The sequence below is a fragment of the Mastigoproctus giganteus genome, chromosome 2 (assembly GCF_048544385.1).
Source record: "Mastigoproctus giganteus isolate SK-2022 chromosome 2, ASM4854438v1, whole genome shotgun sequence".
Lineage (NCBI taxonomy): Eukaryota > Metazoa > Arthropoda > Arachnida > Uropygi > Thelyphonidae > Mastigoproctus > Mastigoproctus giganteus.
The window spans coordinates 2,948,889-2,971,506 of NC_143576.1; the positions used below are offsets into that span (position 1 = coordinate 2,948,889).

The 22,618-nt window shown below is 38.3% G+C and overlaps 1 protein-coding gene across 1 annotated transcript in view; it reads right to left on the minus strand.

The window, feature by feature from the left end:
* Positions 1 to 22,618, minus strand: part of LOC150089117 (dynein axonemal heavy chain 10-like) — a 147,043-nt gene that overhangs the window by 41,118 nt on the left and 83,307 nt on the right. The window contains exon 6 of the mRNA XM_090387982.1: positions 9,039 to 9,287. Coding sequence (XP_090244108.1) covers positions 9,039 to 9,287 — 249 coding nt within the window. The remainder of the gene's footprint in view (positions 1 to 9,038; positions 9,288 to 22,618) is intronic.

A 22,618-nucleotide genomic window follows, 5' to 3' on the forward strand; every position in this document is an offset into this window, starting at 1 on the left:
TGCAGTCAGATATGAAGTTTTCTGAGCAGTGCAGACAGGCTGCTAGGGTGGGTCATGGGGTTTTGTCAATAATATATAGGAATTTTGCTAGCAGGGAAAAGGAGGTGAGTGTCCCTCTGTATAAGGCAATGGTCAGGCCACGCCTTGAGTACTGCGTACAGGTCTGGAGGCCTCATTTTAGGAAGGATGTAGATTTGCTTGAGCGTGTACAGAGAAGAGCAACACGATTGGTGAGGGGAATGAAGGGATTCTCTTACCAAGAGAGGCTTAAGTTCTGCAAATTGCAGTGGCTGGAGACTAGGCACCTGCGCGGTGATCTGATTGAGGTCTATAAGGCCTTGAATAGGTTGAGCACGCTGAATTCTGATGGGATCCTTCCACTTGTTCAGATTACGAACCTACGGGGACATAAGTTCAAATTAAGAAAGGACTGATGTAGAATAGATGTGCGGAAATTTGCCTTTAGCCAGCGGGTGGTTAATTGCTGGAACAAACTTCCATCTGTCGTTGTGGAAGTTGATAGGTTAAATAAATTTAAGGAGGAACTGGACAGGCATTTGGAGGGATGGTGTGGTTTTTTTTTTTTTTTTTTTTTTTGGCTGATGCTGCATAAGCTCCTACACTTGCTTCCTTGCATCATGTGCCACTACTACTACTACTACTACTACTACTTAGTTTAAAGTTTAACTTAGATAGAGATTTTGTAGGCTATTACTTAGTATCAGTAAGGGTATCCAATTCACGTGTTACAAGTTTTGCAGCTCTGCTGAACGAGAAGTTTTTTAGCCATATTTAGCCACTTTATTGACCAATTGTTATATTATATTATTTTAATATAATTTAATATAACAATGGGTTATATTAAATAACCAAAGATTAACTAATAAAGACCTAGTCAAGATCCTTGGTTCGTTCTGAATTGAGACAGCGAGATTTTGGAAGTTAATTTAATACTTAAGTGTCCGTAGATTTACCGTTCGTAACTTGCCGCCATTGTTATACGATACGTTATATCCCGAACTAGATAGCATTAGCTTAGTATAGTATAGTATAGTACATTATATAATATTGTCAATTAATCAGTAAAATTATTAATCCTGTTAAACTTCATTGTCAATTAAATTGTACTTTTTAACTAAATACATATGACGACTTAGATTTTACAAACATAACATAATTAATTAATACATAACTTGATACGGAAGTTATATACACGGAACTCGTAAATAATACTTGATACTGAAAAATTATCTAGATATATAGTGTTACAACTGTGTTTGGATACAAGTTTTAGGGTTATAATTTTGTACTGAAATTGAAATTTTATTGAAATTAAATCGAAATCATGACTCAGACCAGAGTAGCAAAGCAAAAAGGCTCAAGCTAATGGGAGTGCTGTGGCTCAGGGGAGAACCGAGGGGGGGGGGGGCAATTGCCCTTTGAATCACAGCCTTTTAAACCACACTGCTTGCTTGATGTTTGGGGAGCAATCGGGTATGGGACATGATAATGCCATGGGTGATGTCTTTCTATGTGCACAATGTAAGGAGCGTAAGGAAATCAGGCGAAAACTCAGCGTTGTTACGGGCCTATATGAGACCTTGAAGGACAAGGTGGATGCCCTCGAAGAATCTAGATTGAGGGGCCCATCAAGCTCTCAGCAGCCCACATCAACGCCAGAGATTGCACTTCGTCATTACGCAACACAGCGGCAACGCCCAAGGCACAATGCGATGGTCCCAAAGAAACTAGTAGTAGTTGGTGACTCTATTGTCAGTGAAACGGGGACCATGGTATGTAAAAAGGATAGGTGGAACAGGACCAGGGTATGTCTGCCAGGGGCAAAGGTTGATGACGTTGTGGAGCAGATATCATCTTTTAAGGGCATAAAAGGTGATATTGTTGTACACGTTGGCACTAATGATATTAAGAGTAGGAGACCAGCAGAATTACTTAACAAGTACAGGTCACTGTTGAAAAAAAGCAGGGAATTAGGGTTGAATTTGAAAGTGTCTGCAATTCTGCCCAGACACGATAGGAGGGAGTATATGATGAGAGCCTTGTTGATGAATTCGGCCCAGGAACGATTGTGCAAGGGTCAAGGGGGTAGAATTTTTTTCAGCCTAGTCTGGACTTGTTAAAAGGAGAGACTGCTTCTACAGGCATGGGATAAACTTAAATAGAAAGCGTGCAAGAATATTTACTGATGCTATTGAAGCATTGTTATGTGGGTCGGAAAACTGCTAGCTTGGGGAGATGCAGGGACTAATTGATTAACAGCAGCCACTGGCAGAGGTAAAAGTGATTCTTGCACTGCTTCTATAAGAATGAGCAGCAGCCAGGAAAACATGATGCAGGGTATTTCAGAGAATGCTGGGAGTCATTGCGGTACAAATAAAGACATGGGTTGTGTTAGGGCAGCTAAGAATAGGAACAGATGCATGTATACTTGCATGTACACCAATGCTAGGAGTTTAGAAAATAAATTTGATGAATTTGAGATATTGCTCAAAACATCAAAGGCAGATATTCTTCAGATATCAGACACGTGGTGTCACACAGATATAAGGAATGCAGAACTGGAATTTGGGGAGTACAATGTGTATAGAAATGATAGACAGGATAGGAAGGCGGAGGGGTTCCGCTATTAGTTAAGAAACACATAAAAATCCAAGGAAGTAAAGCCAGTCGACATCGCTGGACAGTGCAGTGTCGAGTCAGTTGGGTTTGACATAAGCATTGGGAGATCAAAATTGAGAGTAGGAGTGCTATAGGCCTAATGACTATGAGGAGTATAATAAGAAACTGTACAGGGAAATAGAGTGGGCCAGTAAATCAGATATAATGGGTGATTTTAATTTCCCAGAAACTGACTGGAATTTCTGGGTTGGTCACTGACACACTAGCAAGGCTTTTGTGGATTTATTGGATGATTGTTTTCTACATCAGCATGTTCGGGAGGCAACTAGAGGGAGTGATACTCTTGATTTGATTATCAGTAGAGATTCTTCATGCATTAAGAATTTGCAGATAGAGGAACCACTAGGTGGCCGTGATCACAGTGTGCTGAAGTGGGATTTACTCAAAGAGGTAACTACCATCAGGGGTAAAGGGAAGGGTTATTGCTTTCGTAAAGGCGACTACGATGGTCTGAGGCAGTATTTAAATTCTACACAGTGGGACCAACTGATGATGTTACCAACAGCAAATTCAAAATGGGAAGCATTCAAAGAACTTACCTTGGAAGCTACTAGGATTTACATACCAACTAAGAAATATTGTTCAAGGTTTAGGCCTAAATGGATGTCAGATGAACTAATGAGATTTATGGCAGAGAAGAAAAATGCATGGGACACATGAAAATTAAACCATGACACAGAAGCCAATGACAGATATAAGTTGATCTGTAACCAAGTTACAAAGAAGGTTAAGCATGCGAAGGCAGATTACGAGAAATCTTTGGCAAGGGATGCAAAGAAAAACAGCAAAGAGTTCTTTACTTATGTAAATCCTAGAAAGAAGGGAATGAATTAGATTGGTCCACTTGATATCAATGGTTCAACTGTTGTTGATCCTGCTCAGGTAGATAACAAACTAAATGAATATTTTGCATCGCCATTCACACATGAGGAGTTATTCAGCGAGGGGAATGCCAGAGGTGTATTCAACTCTTACAGTAAGCTAGATAATCTTGTAATAACTGAGAGTAAAGTGGAGGAGAAATTGTTGAAGATAAACACAAGAAAGGCATCTGGGGTGGATGGGATCTATCCAGTTATATTAAAGGATGTAGCAAAGGAAGTAAGCAAACCCTTAGCCACAATTATGAGAGCTTCCTTGGACTCGGGGGAGGTACCCACAGACTGGAGATGTGCAAATGTGACCATAATTCACAAAGGAGGTTCAAAGGCTGACACAAGTAATTATAGACCTGTGAGTTTAACTTCTGTTCCAGGAAAATTAATGGAGGCACTGGTTAAAGAAGCACTGCAGGATCATCTAGACAAGACTTCAGTTATAGCTCGGACACAGCATGGCTTTGTTAAAGGGAAGTCTTGCCTGACCAATTTTATTGGATACTATGATGCAGTCACAAAAGAACTGGATGCAGGGAATAACTTTGATATTATATAGTTGGATCTTAGAAAGGCTTTTGATACTGTTGCACATGGAAGACTGCTACACAAATTGGAGCAGTGTGGCCTTGGAGGCAAATTGTTGCTATGGATAAAGGGCTGATTGAGAGGGAGAAGACAGAGAGTGATAATCAATGGACACTGCTCATCGTGGATTAATGTTATTAGTGGAGTCCCTCAGGGTTCAGTGTTGGGTCCATTATTGTTTTCTGTATTTATAAATAATATTGATGATGGTATATCAAGCTTAATGTCCAAGTTGCAGACGATACAAAGGTTGGCACGATTGTTAAGGCCACAGCTGATGCTATATTGCTGCAACAGGATCTTGAAAGGTTGAGCAGATGGGCTGACAGGTGGCAAGTGAAGTTTAACATTGACAAATGTAAAGTACTACATATGGGAAACAGCAACCCCAGAGCAACGTATCAACTCTGTGGTACTACACTGACAGTGGTAGAGAATGAAAAGGACCTGGGGGTAATAGTGCAGGCAGATATGAAGTTCTCTGAGCAGTGCAGAGGGGCTGAAAGAGTAGCTCATGGTGTCTTATCAATGATATACAGGAATGTTTCTAGCAGGGATAGGGAGGTGATTATTCCCTTGATTAAGGCAATGGTCAGGCTGCACCTTGAGTACTGTATACAGGTCTGGAGGCCTCATTTCAAGAAGGATGTAGAGCTGCTGGAACGAGTACAGAGAAGGGCAACAAGGTTAGTGAATGGAACGAAGGGTTACTCTTACGAAGAAAGGCTTAAGTTTTGCAAATTACAGTGTCTGGAGACTAGGCACCGGCGAGGTGATCTGATAGAGGAGTACAAAGCTTTGAATGGTTTGAGCATGCTCAATGCTGAAGGGATACTGCCTCTTGCTCAGAATAATCACCTGAGAGGGCATAAATTCAAATTGAGAAAAGACAGATGTAGGATAGATGTGCGGAAATTTGCCTTTAGCCAGCGGGTAGTTGGTTGGTGGAACAGACTTCCATCCCTTGTTGTGGAAGTTGATAGCCTAAATAAATTTAAGGTTCAGCTGGACAGGTATTTCGGAAGAACGGAGGGGTGAAGTGGAAGGGTTTTTTTTTTTTTTTTTTTTTGGCTGATGCTGCATAAGCTTGCATTCTTGCATCATATGCCTCTACTAATGATAAAGCTAATGATAATGATAAAGATAGCATGCTACTGCAACGTGAATAGAAAAGTTAGGTAGATGGGTTGAGAAGTGGCAACTGAAGTTTAATATTGAGAAATGCAAAGTTCTGCATATGGGTAGCAGTAACACAAGAGAAATGTACCAACTGTGTGATACTACATACACTCAGAGAGGTGGAGAATGAAAAAATATCAGTGGGGGTGTAATTGTGCAGTTGGATATGAAGTTCTCTGAGCAGTGCAGATGGGCTACCAGAGCAGGCCATGGAGTTTTGTCAATGATAGGAAGGGATAGGAAGTGAGGTGATTATACCTTTGTATAAGGCAAAGGTCAGACCACACCTTGAGTACTGCGTACAGCTCTGGAATCCTCATTTTAGGAAGGATGTAGAGTTGCTAGAATTAATACAGTGAAGGGCAACAAGATTGGTGATATAAACAAAGGGGTTCTCTTACCAAGAGAGAAATTCTGTATTTTGCAGCATCTGAAGACTAGGCATCTGCAAGGTGATCTGATTGAAGTGTGCGAGCCCTTGAATGGTTTGAGCAGGCTCAATGCTGATGGTATACTTCCGCTTGCTCAGATTAAGAACCATGGCATAGATTCAAATTGAGGAAAAACAGTTGTAAAATAAATGTACAGAAGTTTGCCTTTAGCCAGTGGGTAGTCGATTGCTGGAACAGACTTTCAACTGTTGTTGCGGAAGTCTATAGCTTAAATAAATTTAAGGATGAACTAGACAAACATTTGGATTGACTGGATGGGTGAAATGGGAAGGGTTTTTTTTTTTTTTTTTTTTTTGGCTGATGCTCTATAAGCTTGCTTTCTTGCATCATATGCCTCAACTAATCCTTATGCTAATATAAAAGACTGATATGCAAATAGCAGCATCATGCCATTAAGGACAAATTCTGCTATGGATAAAGGGATGGTGAAGTGGAAGAAGAGAGAAAGTGGTTATCACTGAGCACTGCTCTTCTTGGACTAATTTTATAAGTGGAGTTCTCCGAGTTTGTTTACTGAGAAATTGTTGTTTTCTATATTTATTAATGATATTTATGAAGGCATATCAGACTTAGTGTTTAAGTTTTTAGATGAAGAAAAGTTAAAGTGGTCTATAACTGTAATTAGATTATATGCTAATGCAATTAAGATCTAGGACAGATGAGATGAGAAGTGGCAATTGAAGTTTAATATTGACAAAAGCAAGGTACTTTATTCTATGAACAGTAATCGTATATGAACTGCATGATACCACACTTAGTGCAGTGGAAAATGAAAAAGAACATTTGGTTAATTGTGCACTCAGATGTTGTTGTTTAGTAGTAGTAGTAGTGCAAGAAAGTAAGTGTATGAGCTTATGCAGCATCAGCCAAAAAAAAAAATTCACACCATTCCCTCCAGGTGCCTGTCCAGTTCCTCCTTAAATTTATTTAACCTATCAACTTCCACAACAACAACAGATGGAAGTTTGTTCCAGCAATTAACCATCCGCTGGCTAAAGGCAAATTTCCACACATCTATTCTACATCTGTCTTTTCTTTATTTGAATTTATGCCAGCTTAGGTTCGTAATCTGAACAAATGGAAGGATCCCATCAGAATTCAGTGTGCTCAATCCATTCAAGGCCTTATACACCTCAATCAGATCACAGCGCAGGTGCCTAATCTCCAGCCACTGCAATTTACAGAACTTAAGCCTCTCTTGGTAAGAGGATCCCTTCATTCCCCTCACCCTCTCTTGTTGCCCTTCTCTGTACACGCTCAAGCAAATCTACATCCTTCCTAAAATGAGGCCTCCAGACCTGTACGCAGTACTCAAGGCGTTGCCTGACCATTGCCTTATACAGAGGGACAATCACCTCCTTTTCCCTGCTAGCAAAATTCCTATATATTATTGATAAAACCTCATGACCTGCCCTGGCAGCCTGTCTGCATTGCTCAGAAAACTTCATATCTGACTGCACAATTACTCCCAGGTCTTTTTCATTTTCTACCACCTTAAGTGTAGTACCACACAGTTGGTACGTTTCTCTGGGGTTACTTCTACCCATATGGAGTACTTTTGCATTTGTCAAGGTTAAACTTCAGTTGCCACTTCTTAGCCCATCTGCCCAAATTATCTAGATCCTGTTGCAGTAGCACACTGCCATTACTGTCATTAACAACCCTGCCAACCTTTGTATCATCTGCAAACTTCGACACTATGCCTGATATTCCTTCATCAATATCATTGATAAATATACAAAACAACAGAGGACCCAACACCGAACCCTGTGGGTCTCCACTAATAACATTAGTCCACAAAAACAGCACTCATTAATTACCACCCTCTGTCTTCTCACACTCAACCATCCTTTTATCCATTGTAGCAACTTACCCTTAATACCATTCTGCTCCAAATTGTACAATAGTCTTCCATGCGCAACAGTGTCAAAAGCTTTCCTGAAATCCAAATATATAATATCAAAATTATTTTTTGCATCCAGTTCCTTTGTAACCATATCATAATATCCTATCAAATTTGTCAGACAAGACTTTCCCTTAACAAACCCATGCTGTGTCTGAATTATTGCTGCAGTCTTGTCTAGATGATCCTGCAATGCATCTTAACCAGTGACTCCATTATTTTACCCGGAACAGAAGTTAAACTAACTGGTCTAATTACTCGTGTCACCCTTCGATCCCCCTTTGTGAATTGGGGATACATTTGCACATCTCCAGTCCGTCGGGACCTCCCCTGAGTCCAATGATGCTCTCATAATTATGGCTAAGGGTTTGCTTAGTTGCTTTGCCGCCTCCTTTAGTATAACTGGATAGATCCCATCCACCCCTTTCTTATGTTTAACTTCAACAATTTCTCCTCCACTTTTCTCTCAGTTATTACAAAATCATTAAGCACCCTGCTACAATTTGATAACCTTCTTCCATTTTCAAACATTAATAACTCCTCATGTGTGAATGTAGATGCAAAATACTCATTCAGTTTGTTTGCTATCTGAGCAGGATCATCAACAGTTAAACCATCGATATCAAGTGAAGTTGGATAGTTGTGCACTCAAATATGAAGTAGTGAACACAGATGGACAGGACAGCTCATGGGGTTTTGTTAATGATATGCATGAATTTTGTCAGCAGGGATAAAGAGGTGATTTTTTACTGTATAAGGCAATAGTCAGACTATATCTTGAGTATTTCATACGGATCTGGAGAACTTATTTTAGTTAGGACATGGATGTGTTGGAATGGGTGCAGAGAAGAGTAACCAGATTAGTGAAAGGAACAAAAGATTACTCTTAGGAAAGGCTTTAATTCTGCAAACTGCAATGACTGGAGTCTAGGCACCTACAAGACCTGAATGAGGTGTCTCAGACTACCTACATGAGGGGATACAAATTCAAACTTAGGAAGGCTAGTTGCAAAACAGATGTGGAGAAATGTGCATTCAGCCAGAGGATGGTCAATTGTTGGAACAAACTCATATTTGGTGTTGCATTGGTATGCAGCCGGAAGAACTAGACTCCTTTTTTCTTTTTTTTTCTTTTTTTGGCTAATGCTATATAATCTCACTATCTTGCGTCATTTTCCACTACTAATAAAATTACATATATGAGATATCATTCAAAAACAGAACAAATTTTATTCACAGCAATTTTCTCTGCTCAATATCATTCCAAATCAAAACATACACACACACTTTTTATGTTTATGTGATATAAAAATACAAACTGTTTATAAAAACAAATATTACCTCCTTTATATATTGATTTAAAATATCATTGTATTTATTCATCATGAGTTCTCTTATTGTAAGAGATGTGTGCATGTGCTTGAAACTTTGTACTAATGCAAAAGCATTTTCAGAAGATCTCAGCGAGTTGAAAATATCATCAATTAAATATCTTGTCTCCTCTTCTAAAGCTTGAACTTCCTGATTAAATGACTCCATCACCTTCTTCCACATTTCCTTGTGGGTTACTTCAAAAATTCCAAAGTCAGCCTGTGGAGTGAAGACATCACTGATTAACACAATAAAAGAATTACATTAAAAAAAAAAAAAAAAAACATATAACAGGTGCAAACATATAGCCAATATAAAAACACAGTGAATTTAATGCGGATCTAATCATTAAAGACCAGAACGCTGTATTCAATTATGATTCCATAAGAGTCTGAAAAAATAGTTACAAAAGTCAGTAACGGATAATAAACAACAACAGATTCCTTATGTAGATAGTTAATATTAAACAGTAAATAATTGCAGAATAAAGAGCAAGAAACTCAAAAAAAAATCTTGTACACTCACTTCATACTGCTGTCCATGATATTATTCTTCTGCTAAACATAGTGCAACTTCTGATGCTTTTTGTTTCCAATGCTTTCAATATTGCACATGCATGTGATACCAACATTGATTAACTGTTGTTGATGAAGCTCAAGGAAGCAACTGATCTCTCCATTGTTATATATAAAAAATAACAATGGAGAGATCAGTTGTACTGAGGAAGAGGAGGAAGAAGAACAAGTAGTAATTACCATTTCACCCTATAAAGAATTGATTCAAACTCAGAATTGATTCAAGAGATAATTAACAAGCTATATAATGTCACAGATGTATGAGATGAATCTCACTGGTTGATGTATCAATTATCATGTCACATACAGATCCTGGATCAAGAGATATACAATAAAAAAAATTATATGCAGGCAACAATATGTGAAACAAAGATACAGGTAAAAATTAGTATCCATACTTCATGTTGAATTTAAAAATTTAAAGATATCTTATACAATTACTTCATATTTATTATCTTTAAAATTTATTAGTGAGTTGTTTATCCTTTGCATATAAACAAGTCAAAAATAAATAAGAGGGCATACTGGCAAAAATCTTTCTCAGATGACACACAAGAGAAAACAAATTTAAATTGAAAGGATGGTTGCAGAATGAATGTGCAAAATTTTTTTGCTTTCAGCCAGAGCATAACTGATTGAAAAAACTTCCATCTAGTGTTGTGGAAGTAGCCAGTTCGAATAAATTTAAGGAAATATTAAACATATTATTAGAGGAGATAGACAAATAAGGGTAGTATTTTTTTAATACTTTTTAAGGTTTGTCACAGCCATTCTTCCAGGTATAACAAGTTAGGACTTCCTGGGAGCCTAAAATGCTGATGCAATTGATATTCGGGTCCCACTTCTAAATAATGTGGCAGAATGGACCGACTTGCATTGAATCCAGTCATTCTTCTAGAGTAGGTAGATTCTGCTTGCACCTTCACATTGGTGCCACTATTAGTAACACTGGGTGTATTATTTCAGGCCAAGCCCACTTCCAGTATATTAGGTGTATTATTTCAGGCCATGGCTGAAATAATACACCATGTACACTGGAGGCAACTACATAATCTAGCTGCCTCCGTTCAGTGCCAACCCCGGGCAAAATATTCACCTTTCAAAAATTTAAGATGGAATTCAAAAAATTGAAAAATAAAGGGAGCACCCAAAATTTTTTCACGTCATTACCTTATGATATTTGATATAAATTTGTCTGTAATGTCTGATGTTTTTATATATTTTAGTATATCTTTTTCTATTGACATAATGGCCAATCCATTAATTCTTTCTTGGCCAATTGTTGCTCGTGAATATGTTTTAATCAATTGAGTGTTAAAAAACCTCCCCTCTCCAGACGCAACCGTAATTGGCAATGTTAATAATATGTGGAGAGAAATGATGACGTTGGCATATAATTCAACTAAGTTTTTTATTGAAATGTCAATAATTCTAAGCAATCAAAATTTTTTTCCTTTTAAAACATGCTTCGAAGATTGGATTTCTTGACATAACTCTTTGGCATCAATGTCGCTGCTCCCGTCTTCACCATTAAAATTCCTTCAAGGTGCTGACATTTTGTTTCTATCACACTTTCAAATAAATTCATGAAGTTTTCTGATTTTAGAATACAATGAAAAGTCGATAATACTGTATTTCATTCATCTGATCAAATCTTTCTTGTATGGTAACAATAGCTACATCGATCATTATATTAAAAAAATCCGTTTCAAACCTTTTGGTTGGATCAATAGAGCATTCATCTGATGAAGTTTCACAGGTAAACTCAAGATTTTTTCTGGTAACACTGACGGTACTTTGCAGCAGCTGGAAACTAGGCACCTGCAAGGTGATCTGATTGAGGTGCATAAGGCCTTGAATGGGATGAGTACGCTGAATTCTGATTCTTCCGCTTGCTCGGATTACGAATCTGAGGGGATATAAATTCAAATTGAGGAAAGACAGTTGTAGAATAGGTGGGTGGAAATTTGCCTTTAGCCAGCAGGTGGTTAATTGCTGAAACAAACTTCTGTCTGTCGTTGTGGAAGTTGATATGTGTGTGTGAATATTTTTTTTTTTCTTGGCTGATGATACCTAAGCTCATATGCTTGCTTTCTTGCATCACATGCCTCTATTACTACTACTTCCAACTCAGTTGCAATGTCTATAGCATTATCCACACACAATTTAAATTTGAATGTTCTAAATTCATTTAGTTGACTAAGAGTCACCCTCTGTCAATATAACTGCAGTGTTCATATCAATTGTTCTACTTTGCATGGCTTTACTTATAATACTCAATATTTATATTGAGTATTATAAGTAAAGTCAATATTTCCTACCAAACAACTACACATAATAAATTTAAATGAAGTAATTTATGTTAAAAAACCTCATATTGCAGACTGCAATTTTGCATCTTTTCCTTTGGCCTGTTCCTTGCTTTCATTTAATGCAGTTGTACAGTAATATCCATAACTGTACAACTGCATCAACAGCTTTTATCTTTCCTTCCCATCTTGTTTCTGGTAAAGATTTCACAGTAATATCCCACCTGCTTGGCAAAACAATGCAAATCATGTATAATCTTTGTAATGTTCCAAAAAATAATTCTGCTTTTTATGTTCAGGCACACGGAACATAAAAAGCTCTTCTATTTTTTTATAAAATTCTTGCTTGTACTCTATTGTTCCCAAAAATTTTCCAATATTTAGTTCAAATAATTTTTCATTGCTTCCTCTCAGTGCCAAATTTTTTGAAGCTAAAAATTTAATTAACTCAATTACTCATTCCAAAATCATTCTCTAGTATTTTTTTTTTTTTTTTAAATTTCTCTATCAAATTTTGATTTACAACATCAATAATTTTATTGGACTTTAAATGGAGGTCTAATTTCTTACACTGTTGCATGCACATTATATTAAGAAACAACCATTTTTTTTATATATTTAAAAAAATTAAAATATCACTGGAATTTGGGCACCCTACATTCCTGGGCCCCAGGCAACTTCCAATACCTCGGTAAGGCACTGCCTCTGCTTCACTACCTAGTGATTGGAGAGAAACCAAACAATGTGTATGCAGCAGCATGATCAAGGACATAGTAATAGCCATATAATGCAAGGACGCCACAGTCTTTTGTTGCACTGGGCAGCAGGGGACAAATAAATAAGAAAATTCAAATTATTTGCTTCCCTACTCACATAGGTAACCATCCAGTTCAACTTTGAATTTATTCAAACTGTCAGCCTCAACTACCTGTGAACACAACCTGTTCCAGCAATCAATGACTCACTGGCTTTCCTCAAACGCTACTCATCTCTGTTGCCCTAACTATTCTCTCTATGATTCTTTTTGTTTCAGAGGTGGTACATGTGAATATGACCATTCTAATATTTGTTGTCAGAGATATTCTATTTCTGCATCTCCTCTTTTTGATCCCCTCCAACTTAAAATCTCTCTGCCCTATTCAATGAAATCCATCTGTTGCCTCTATTATTCTCCCAACTCCACTAATCACTCACAGGTCTTTGACTTCCATGTTTTGAAACTATTTTTTCCAATAAAACTTTCCTAACAGTGAGATAATTTTGGTTAGTGATTTTAATGTTCACAACTTTATGCCAATGGGAGAAGGCGGGGCAATTACATCACTTAATGCAATTAATTATTGACAACTGCTTCCATAATGTTCACCAACCTCGTGCATGTAATTCACTATCTAACATTTGATGTTCCATTGTAATGTTTTTTGTATATTAAGGAATATTTTATATTTGTAAATACTGTAGTTTAGTATTTTGTAAATATTTTAAATATTTATATAGTTTGTAAATATTTCAGTTAAATATTTTAGTCCTGCTCTTTCGGATGCAATAATATTCCTCATGCATTATGGAACCTGAAGCAAAAGGCTTTTTCCTAAGTAACCTATGTAAATGCAGGTAAATAATTACATAGTGATATTTGCTGAAGTCCAGTATAGTATACACCGGCAGGTACTTCTATAAAAGCGAGGAAGACGGCGATAATTGACAGGTGAAGGCACCTCCCTTTTCTGATTGTTTTGTGTCATTGAGGAGGGTGGGGCTTAGCTTAGGTAGGGTGTTTATCGCTCCATCCTGCTGTTTTAAAATGGGAAAACGAGTTCCTGATTTAAAAACAGTGGCAAATGTGGGGGGGGGGAACATCCTAGGCATATCAACTTAGGGGGATATTGGGTGGGGAAAGCAGTGGCAGCTGCCAATCACTGCTCTATTCCTGTCCATTAATTGAAATATGGAAGTCACAAGTCAATCACTGCTTTCCCACTGTTTTGCTTGCTGCCATGTTGGAGGGTATACATCGTTCTCGAGTTTTACCATGATATTTATTCGACCTTGAGAATTCCGTGCACTACAAATGCACAGGTAAATAATTACATAGGTCATTTCCTGATTAAGATATCAACCAGTGCGTTTCGACAGGTGTGTCTTTTATGTAGAAAATATTTCACTTACTCCGTATACCTCTACATTTTACATAGAAAAGCATGCACAGGGGTGGGCGAGCAAAGCGAGAAGGGGGCAAAGCCCCCTAGTTATTATTATTATTAGCCATATGGTGCAAGGAAGTCTGAGACTTTTGCTGAACCAGCCAAAAAAAAATTTTAGTTACCCTGAGAGAGAGAGAGAGAGAGAGAGAGAGAGAGAAAACAAGTGTCTGAAGTAGAAGGGAATCACCAAGAAAGAGAAGAATGATGATATCCAACTCAGGACACTGGGTGTGCCAAGCCCATAGTCACCAGATGTGAGCCCCTGGGTTGATGCCAAGGCTTTGGTCACTTACCTACTAAAACACCAAACGATTCCAACCACATACCTAATACCCTTAATCTTTTTCTCACCAACAACCCTTCCAAGTACATAGTCAATATTAGTGATCCTCTAGGCACTTTTGAGTACCAAATTGTGTTCTTTAGAACACAACTTGGTAATGCCTCATATTTGTTGGCATTATAGGAATGCCAAATGGGATGATCTGCATGATTTCTCTTATTCTTTTCCTTAGTTGGATAACCGTTTTTAATAGTCTGATCCCCACATTTGCTCAAATCATGTCAGTGAGATTATTCTTGTAGGGATGAAATCCTTTATTCCACATTCTACCCTAAACTCTCAACCCATATCTAAACCTTGGTTTTACAATAAATGTGCTAAGGCCTTTACAAACTGAGAATGTAGCATATTGCAATTGGTTTTAACTGAACCTCCAGCTTCATTTTCTGCTTACAAATTTGTAAAACAGTATTAATCAGTCCAGACTATTTTGAGCAAACTAAGGGTAGAAAATTTGTTTCTTGTCCAAATGGTAGCCAAGAATTGTGGTCTCTCACCAAATCTACTAGCTGCAACTTATGTCCATTAATAATTCCACCTCTGTTACAATATGATAGTTTGAACTATATCCTCAGCTACAAAGACAACTTAATAGCATCCCGTGTTTTCTTCCAACTCTTGTATTAACAATCATGTTAAACTAACACCTGTCATGCCCAAAGCACTCCACTCTATGCCTCCCATAGTCTTCCTACAGATGGATGTCAGAATACTTCTGAACAATCTTGATGCTGAAAAATCTCCAGGTTCTGATGACATTTCTCCACTTGTTCTCAAAACTTGTGCTGTTCTGTGTCACCTTTTTATTTCTTATACCACTGGTGTTTTTCCTTCTATTTGGAAATTTGCTCATATCCAACCAGTTCCTAAAAAGGGTGACAAATCCCTCCCTCCCAATTTTCATCCCATTGCACTTACCTCTACTCTTTTCAAAGTAATGAAGAAATCCATTAACTGCCAACTCAATGATCACCAATATGGATTCACTCAATCCAATAGTGTTATATTCGATTATATTATTCATATATGGACAAAATCAAAAGAGAAATTTGGTGAAACTTAAGCAGTTGCTCTTGACTTTTCTATTCATAATGGTCTCATTGCCCACTGTTTTTTTTTTTTTTTTTTTGTGCAATTGGGTATCCAGTTTTCTGTCTGACCACTCACTGACGGTGATGGCAGAGAGCTGTTTCTCTTCTAACTTCTTCACCAAGGCTAGTTCCTCAAGGTTCTTTCTCCTGTTCTTTTCCTCTTTTATATTAATGAACTCCTTTCACTCACTAGAAATTCTCTCCACAATTTTGTTGATAACAGCACATTATATTCCTCCTTCCTGTTTGGGAAACATTGCCCTGTGTAAATACCCTCAACTTTGAATATCCACCACCACCACCAATTCCTGAAACACTGAACTCCAGCTAATTCGCCAATGAGGTAAATAATAACATTATACCACAGAATACTGTTCCCAAATCTTGGGTAGCGCCCCCAACACCTCTCTCAAGCTGGTTGACTCAATTCAAAAGAAGGCAGTGAGGTTATTTAATCACCCATCCTCTATGATGTCTGTGCATTCTCTGTCTCATACAATTTTAGTCTCTGTTTCATATATATTCTATAAATACTTTCATGGGTGCTGTTTTTCTAAATTGGCATCTGCAATTCTCCCACTGTCTTCCAAACTAGTCCAAACATATGCCATGAGCAGTCAGCAACCATTCACTGTATACTCCAAACTCATAGAATCAACTTTTCCTCTTCTTCATGTACCCATTCTACTTATGTTTTCTGTACCAACTTTCCTTTATACTTTTGGATTTGGGGTTTTCAAAAAAAGTGAATCAAACTGTGGCATCCACATCATATAGAGGAATAGTTGACCTCCTTTGTAGCCATTAGCATTAGTAGAGGCATATGATGAGGCATTAGCATTAGTAGAGGCAAGCTTATGCAGCATTAGCCAAAAAAAAAAAAAAAAAAAGCTCCTATTTCACCCCTCCATTCATTCCAAATGCCTGTCCAGCTCAGCCGTAAATTTATTTCGGCTATTAGCTTCCACAACAAAAGATTAAAGCCTGTTCCACCAATCAACTAACTGCTGATTATGGCAAATTTCCGCCCATCTATTCTACAACTATCTTTCCTCAATTTGAAACTGTGTCCCCTCAGGTTCTTAGTCTGAACAAGAGGAATAATCCATTCAGCATTCAGCTGATTGGATTATTCATTCCATTCAAAGCCTTATACACCTCAATCAGATCACCTCACAGGTGCCGACCAGGTTAACCATGTGAGTAAAGTGCCTGCCTGGAAACCCAAAGGTCGTAGGTTCAAATCCAAAAAAAAAAAAAACCTCGCAGGTGCCTACTCTCCAGGTGCTGCAATTTGCAGAACTTTCTTGGTAAGAGCACCCCTTTGTTCCCCTCACCAATCTTGTTGCCCTTCTTTGTACTCGTTCTAGCAACTCCACATCCTTCCTAAAATGAGGCCTCCAGACCTATACACAGTATTCCAGGTGCAGCCTGATCATTACCTTGTATAACAGGATAATCACCTCCCTGGCCCTGCTAGCAAAATCCCTATATATCATTGACAAGACTCCATGACCTGCCCTGGCAACCCGTCTACACTGTTCAGTGAACTTCATATTTCACTGCACAATTACCCTCAGGTCTTTTTCACTTTCCACTTCCATGAGTGTAGTACCACAGAGCTGGTACATTTCTCTTCGGTTATCACTAGCCATATGCAGTACTTTGCACTTGTCAATGTTAAACTTCAGTTGCCACTTCTCAGCCCATTTTCCCAACTTATCTAGATCCAGTTGGAGTAGCATACTGTCTTTACTGGTAGCCTCCGTAGCCAGGTGGTCAGGAGCAGCAGTGCATAGCACACGCTTCTTGATTAGACCAGGGTTTGAGCCCGTGACCACTAAATACAGAGGATGCGGAAAGGTCAGGGAATGACCACTGCATATCCCCAGAGCAATATGGAATTAGTTGCTAATGCTCCTAAAAACCAAATAACAACAACCGTCTTTACTGTCGTTAACAACCCTTCCAACCTTTGTATCATTTGCAAACTTGGACAATAAACCTGATATACCTTCATCAATATCATTGATAAATATACAAAACAACAATGGGCCCAAAACCGCACCCTGGGGAACTCCACGAACAACACTTGTCCACGAAGAGCAGTGTCCATTGATTGCCACTCTCTGTAGTATCTAACTCAACCATCCCTTTATCCGTTGTAGCAACACCCTTAATGCCATACCTGTCCAATTTATACAGCAGTCTTCTATGTGCAACAGTATCAAAAGCTTTCCTGAAATCCGAGTATATGATAACAAAAGTTTTTTGGCATTCAGTTCCTTTGTGACCACCTCAGAGTATCCAATCAAATTGGTCAGACAAGACCTCCCTTTAACAAATCCATGCTGTGTCTTAACTATTACTGTAGTCTTGTCTAGACGATCCTGCAATGCTTCTTTAACCAGTGATTCCATTATTTTCCCCGGAACACAAGTTAAACTAACAGGTCTGTAGTTACTTGTGCCACCTTTTGATCCCCCTTTGTGAATTGGTGATACATTTGCACAACTCCTCGTCCATAGGAACCTCCTGAGTCCAAGGAAGCTCTAATTATTATGGCTAAGGGTTTGCTTACTTCCTTTGCTGCCTCCTTTAATATAACTGGACAGATCCCATCCACCCCAGGTACCTTCCTTATGTTTAACTTCAACAATTTCTCCTCCTTTGCTCTCAGTTATTACAAAAATCACTTAGCTCCCTGTTAGAGTTTGATAAAGTTCTGGCACTCCTCTCATTGAATAACTCCTCATGTGTGAATGCAGATGCAAAATACTCATTCAGTTCATCAACTATCATCAATGGTATAATCATCTATGTTAAGTGGTCCAATCTGATTCATCCCTTTCCTTCTAGAGTTTACATAAGTAAAGAACTCTTTGCTGTTTTTCTTTGCATCCTTTGCCAAAGATTTCTCTTAATTTACCTTTGCCTGCCTAACCTCCTTTGTGACTTAATTACAGACTAATTTATACCTGCCATAGGCTTCTGTATCTCCTGATACTTTATATACATTCTTCTTCTCTGCCACGAGCCTCATTAATTCATCTGACATCCATTTATGACTAAACCTTGAACAGTATTTCTTAGTTGGAATGAAAAGCCTAGTAGCCTCCAAAATTAAGTTCCTGAAGGTTTCCCATTTAGAATTCAACGTTGGTAATGTCATCAGTTGATCCTGCTGTATAGAATTTAAAAACTGTCTGAGACCACTGTAATCACCTTTACGAAAGTTAAAGCCATCTTTAAGTAATTACATCTTTAAGTAATTCCCACATCCAGTAGAGTAGCTACCCTTTTTCGGGTGCAGAGGCAAAGAACATGTTCAGGCCACTATTTAATTAATGAAAATTGCAAAAAGAGGAGAAATCCAAGGATTTCTCCCCGGCTTGGAGGCAATTGCATTGCCTGCCTACATTGTAGCTACGCTCTGCCCACATCAGTAGATTGTAATAATGTCATCCAGAGGTTCCTTTATCTGCAGATTCTTAATTCATGAATAATCACTGCTGATAATCAGATCAAGAGTATTACTCCCTTGATTGCCTCTCAAACATGTTGCTGTAGACAACAGTCATCCAATAAATCCACAAAAGTCTTGGTAGTGTGCGAGTGACCAACCACAAGTTCCAGTCAATATCTGTAAAGTTAAAATCCCCGATTATAAGACATTCTAATTTACTGGCCCACTCTATTTCTCTGCACAATTGTTCATTATACTCATCAGATTCATTAGGCCTATAACACACATCTAGTCTCATTTTTCCTTTGCCAGTGCTTATTTCACACCAAACAGACTCAACACTGCATTGTCCACCAACATTAATTGGATGCCCTTCCTTATATTTTATGTGTTTCTTAACTAACAGCATATACCCTCCTCTCTTCCTGTCCTGTCTATCCTTCCTGTACACATTATACTCCCCAAATTCCAATTCTGCACTGCTTATATCTGTGTGACACCACGTCTCTGATATCCCAACAATATCTGCCTTTTTTTGTCTTGACTAGCACTTCAAGCTAATCAAATTTATCGACTATACTCCTAGTCAGGCAACAATAGATGACTTTCATTACTCGACAAATACTACCACTTTGCTTATAGGAGGTTTGAATTGGAGAAACACACGTTTAGTAAAAATAACAAGCAAAGCACCCTCCACCCATCTCTTTCAATCATGCAGATATAAGTGGGATCCTTTGAGATTATGATAGGCATCATGGCAAGATCCACAATTCCTACATTTTGAAGTTATTGTTGTAAAATTTTTTTTTTTTTTTTTTTTTTTTTCAGGTTACACATTAGATAATCTAATGGACCAAAAGCTGTTGATATCCCTCTAGGAGGCATCGAGATCAGCTAGTGTATAATCTCACTGCACTCTAAGTAGCATTTATACAGGAAGCATTGTCAAGGAGCGAATATACTCTTGTTATGTGTATGTATGTTGTATTCAAAAATTATTAATTCATACAATGTGTTCCCCCCCACTTTTACTTTATCTACGGAATGGTTGAGTGGGAGACAGCAGAGAGTGGTAATAAATGGACACTGTTCTACATGGACTAATGCTATTAGTGGAGTCCCCCAGAATTCGGTGCTGTGCACATTGTTGTTTTGTGTATTTATCAATGATATCGATGAAGGTATATCAGGCTTAATGTTCAAGTTTGAAAGTGATACAAAGGTTCGCAGGGTTTTAATGACACTAAAGACAGTATGCAACTGCAACAGGATCTAGAAAAGTTAGGTAGATGGGCTGAGAAGTGGCAACTGAAGTTTAACATTGACATATGCAAAGTACTGCATATGGGTAGCAGTAACCCAACAGAAACGTACCTGAGTGTGGTACTATACTCAGGGAAGTGGAGAATGAAAATGATCTGGGGGCAACTGTGCAGTCAGATATCAAGTTCTCTGAGCAGTGCAGACAGGCTGCCAGAGCAGGTCATGGAGTTTTGTCAATGATATATAGGAATTTTGCTAGCAGAGACAAGGAGGTGATTGAGAGTAAATGGGCCTGTAGTACTGGTACCCATTGTTTAAATAAATAAATACGTATAACCAGTAAAAAATTTTAATACTCATTTAATTACAATTGTTTTCTAGCTTTCGAGACTAAATGGCCTCTTCGTCAGCAAATATTAACAGAATGGAGAAGTTAGAGACAAAATTTTAAAGGATACAGTTGTATGCACAATGAGGCATATGTGGGCACGAGGTTGAACATTCAACCACTAGATTGGTGTTCATTGTTGCTGCATTGACGTGTGTGGTTATGCTTCAGCACTTATCTAGTCTCAAAACAGTTGCCTCCAAGATAGGGTGTAGTCTCATTCCCTTGCTGCAGTTCATAGTTCTTTAATTACAAGATATATGAAGTGACTCTAACCAGAGTCGGTGGTGAAAGTGTTGGGACTGGTCAATCACTTCATAGTCCCGCTTGGGATTAAGGTCATGGTGGGTCGACCAGAAGTATCCTGCAATTGCAGATTGGTCAGTCTCAGCAAGGCGAATTGATCTGTCATGCTCTGCAAGGCAGTCTTGAAGGCGTCTCGAGGTCTCCCTATGTAGCAACTGTTACAATCCTTGCAAGTTATGCAATATACTACACAAGAGAGGGGTAACTGGAATGTTAACGTTGGAAACCAGAAAATGCAAGTTTCTACCAGATAACTGCATGCATTTTGTGTTGTATTCTCGAAGAATTTTTGAAATCTGGCCTGACATGCCCGGATAGTAGGGAATGTAGGTGGTAGGTACATTGCCATAAGTTGCTGGTGGTCTCGGGTGGATTGTGAGTTCCTGCACTTGCAATAAGCACTTGTCCAATATGTGGGTTGGATAGTCACAAATGACCAAGTCTGTCCTCACTCTGGAAATCTCGATGCGCCTAGCTTCATCTGTACTGGAGTGGCTCCAAGAGCAGGAGAACAGGGTGCGGGCGGTATACCACAAGCCAATGTGGTGCGGTCAGTTCATCAACTACAGATCTGGCTACGCCCCAAGCCATCTCAACAGCACCACCCACACCCTGTTCTCCCAGGTTTGGAGAACAGGATGCAGGCTTCTAGATGCCATTCAAAAGAGGGCAGTTAGGTTTATTAATGACCCATCTCTAACAAAGTCTCTCCACACTCTGTCTAATAGACATTCTGTTTCAAATGCATGCCTTTTCTATAGATAACTCCATGAGCAGATAACTTCATCTGAACTGGCTTCTACAATTCCCACTTTCTCCTCCAAACCAGTCTAAACATGTGTTGCAACGAGTCAGCATCTTTTTACTGTGCAACTCACAGAACCAACTTTTCTTCTTCCTCATTTATTCATTCAAATTCCATTTTTTTGGAACAAACTTCCTTCATAAGTATTTCCCAAAAATTACAATTTACAGACATTCAAGTCTATAGATTCATAAATTCAACAAATATCTTCTTTTATCTTTTCAACTTTCAACCCATGCATGGTAATAAGTACTATAAGTTCTAATATCTCTCATGAAAAAAAAAAAACAGGACATAAATTTAAATCAGAAAAGGATGGCTGTAGGATAAATGTGAAAAATTTGCTTTCAGGCACAGAATAGCTGATTTCTTGAACAAAACAGATGATTGCTTGTATAAATTTAAAGACAACATTAGAGGGTATAGGCAAATGAGGTGGGTAGTATTTTTTTCTCTTTTTTTTTGTTTCTTGGCTGATGCTATAAAACTTACTTGCTTGCATCATTTTCTCACTACTAAACCTTGGAGGAGACTTGAGTAAACTTTATTAAAATCTGTCAAACCACTGCTTTCTCAAGCTGGATACACATCCTTTTTAATGGCAAGCTTTGCTTTCTCTTCTAGACTCCTCAGATGATGAATTCCTTGGTTTGTGACCACCTACAAGACCTGTCAGAGAGACCTGAATAGAGACTTGAAGTCCTGCTCTAACTAGTTCAGCAGTAGGAATGGTGCTGCTCAAATAAGCCAGAGAATCCAGCTTATCCTGAACCAACATGCTTCTAAAGTAAACTTAA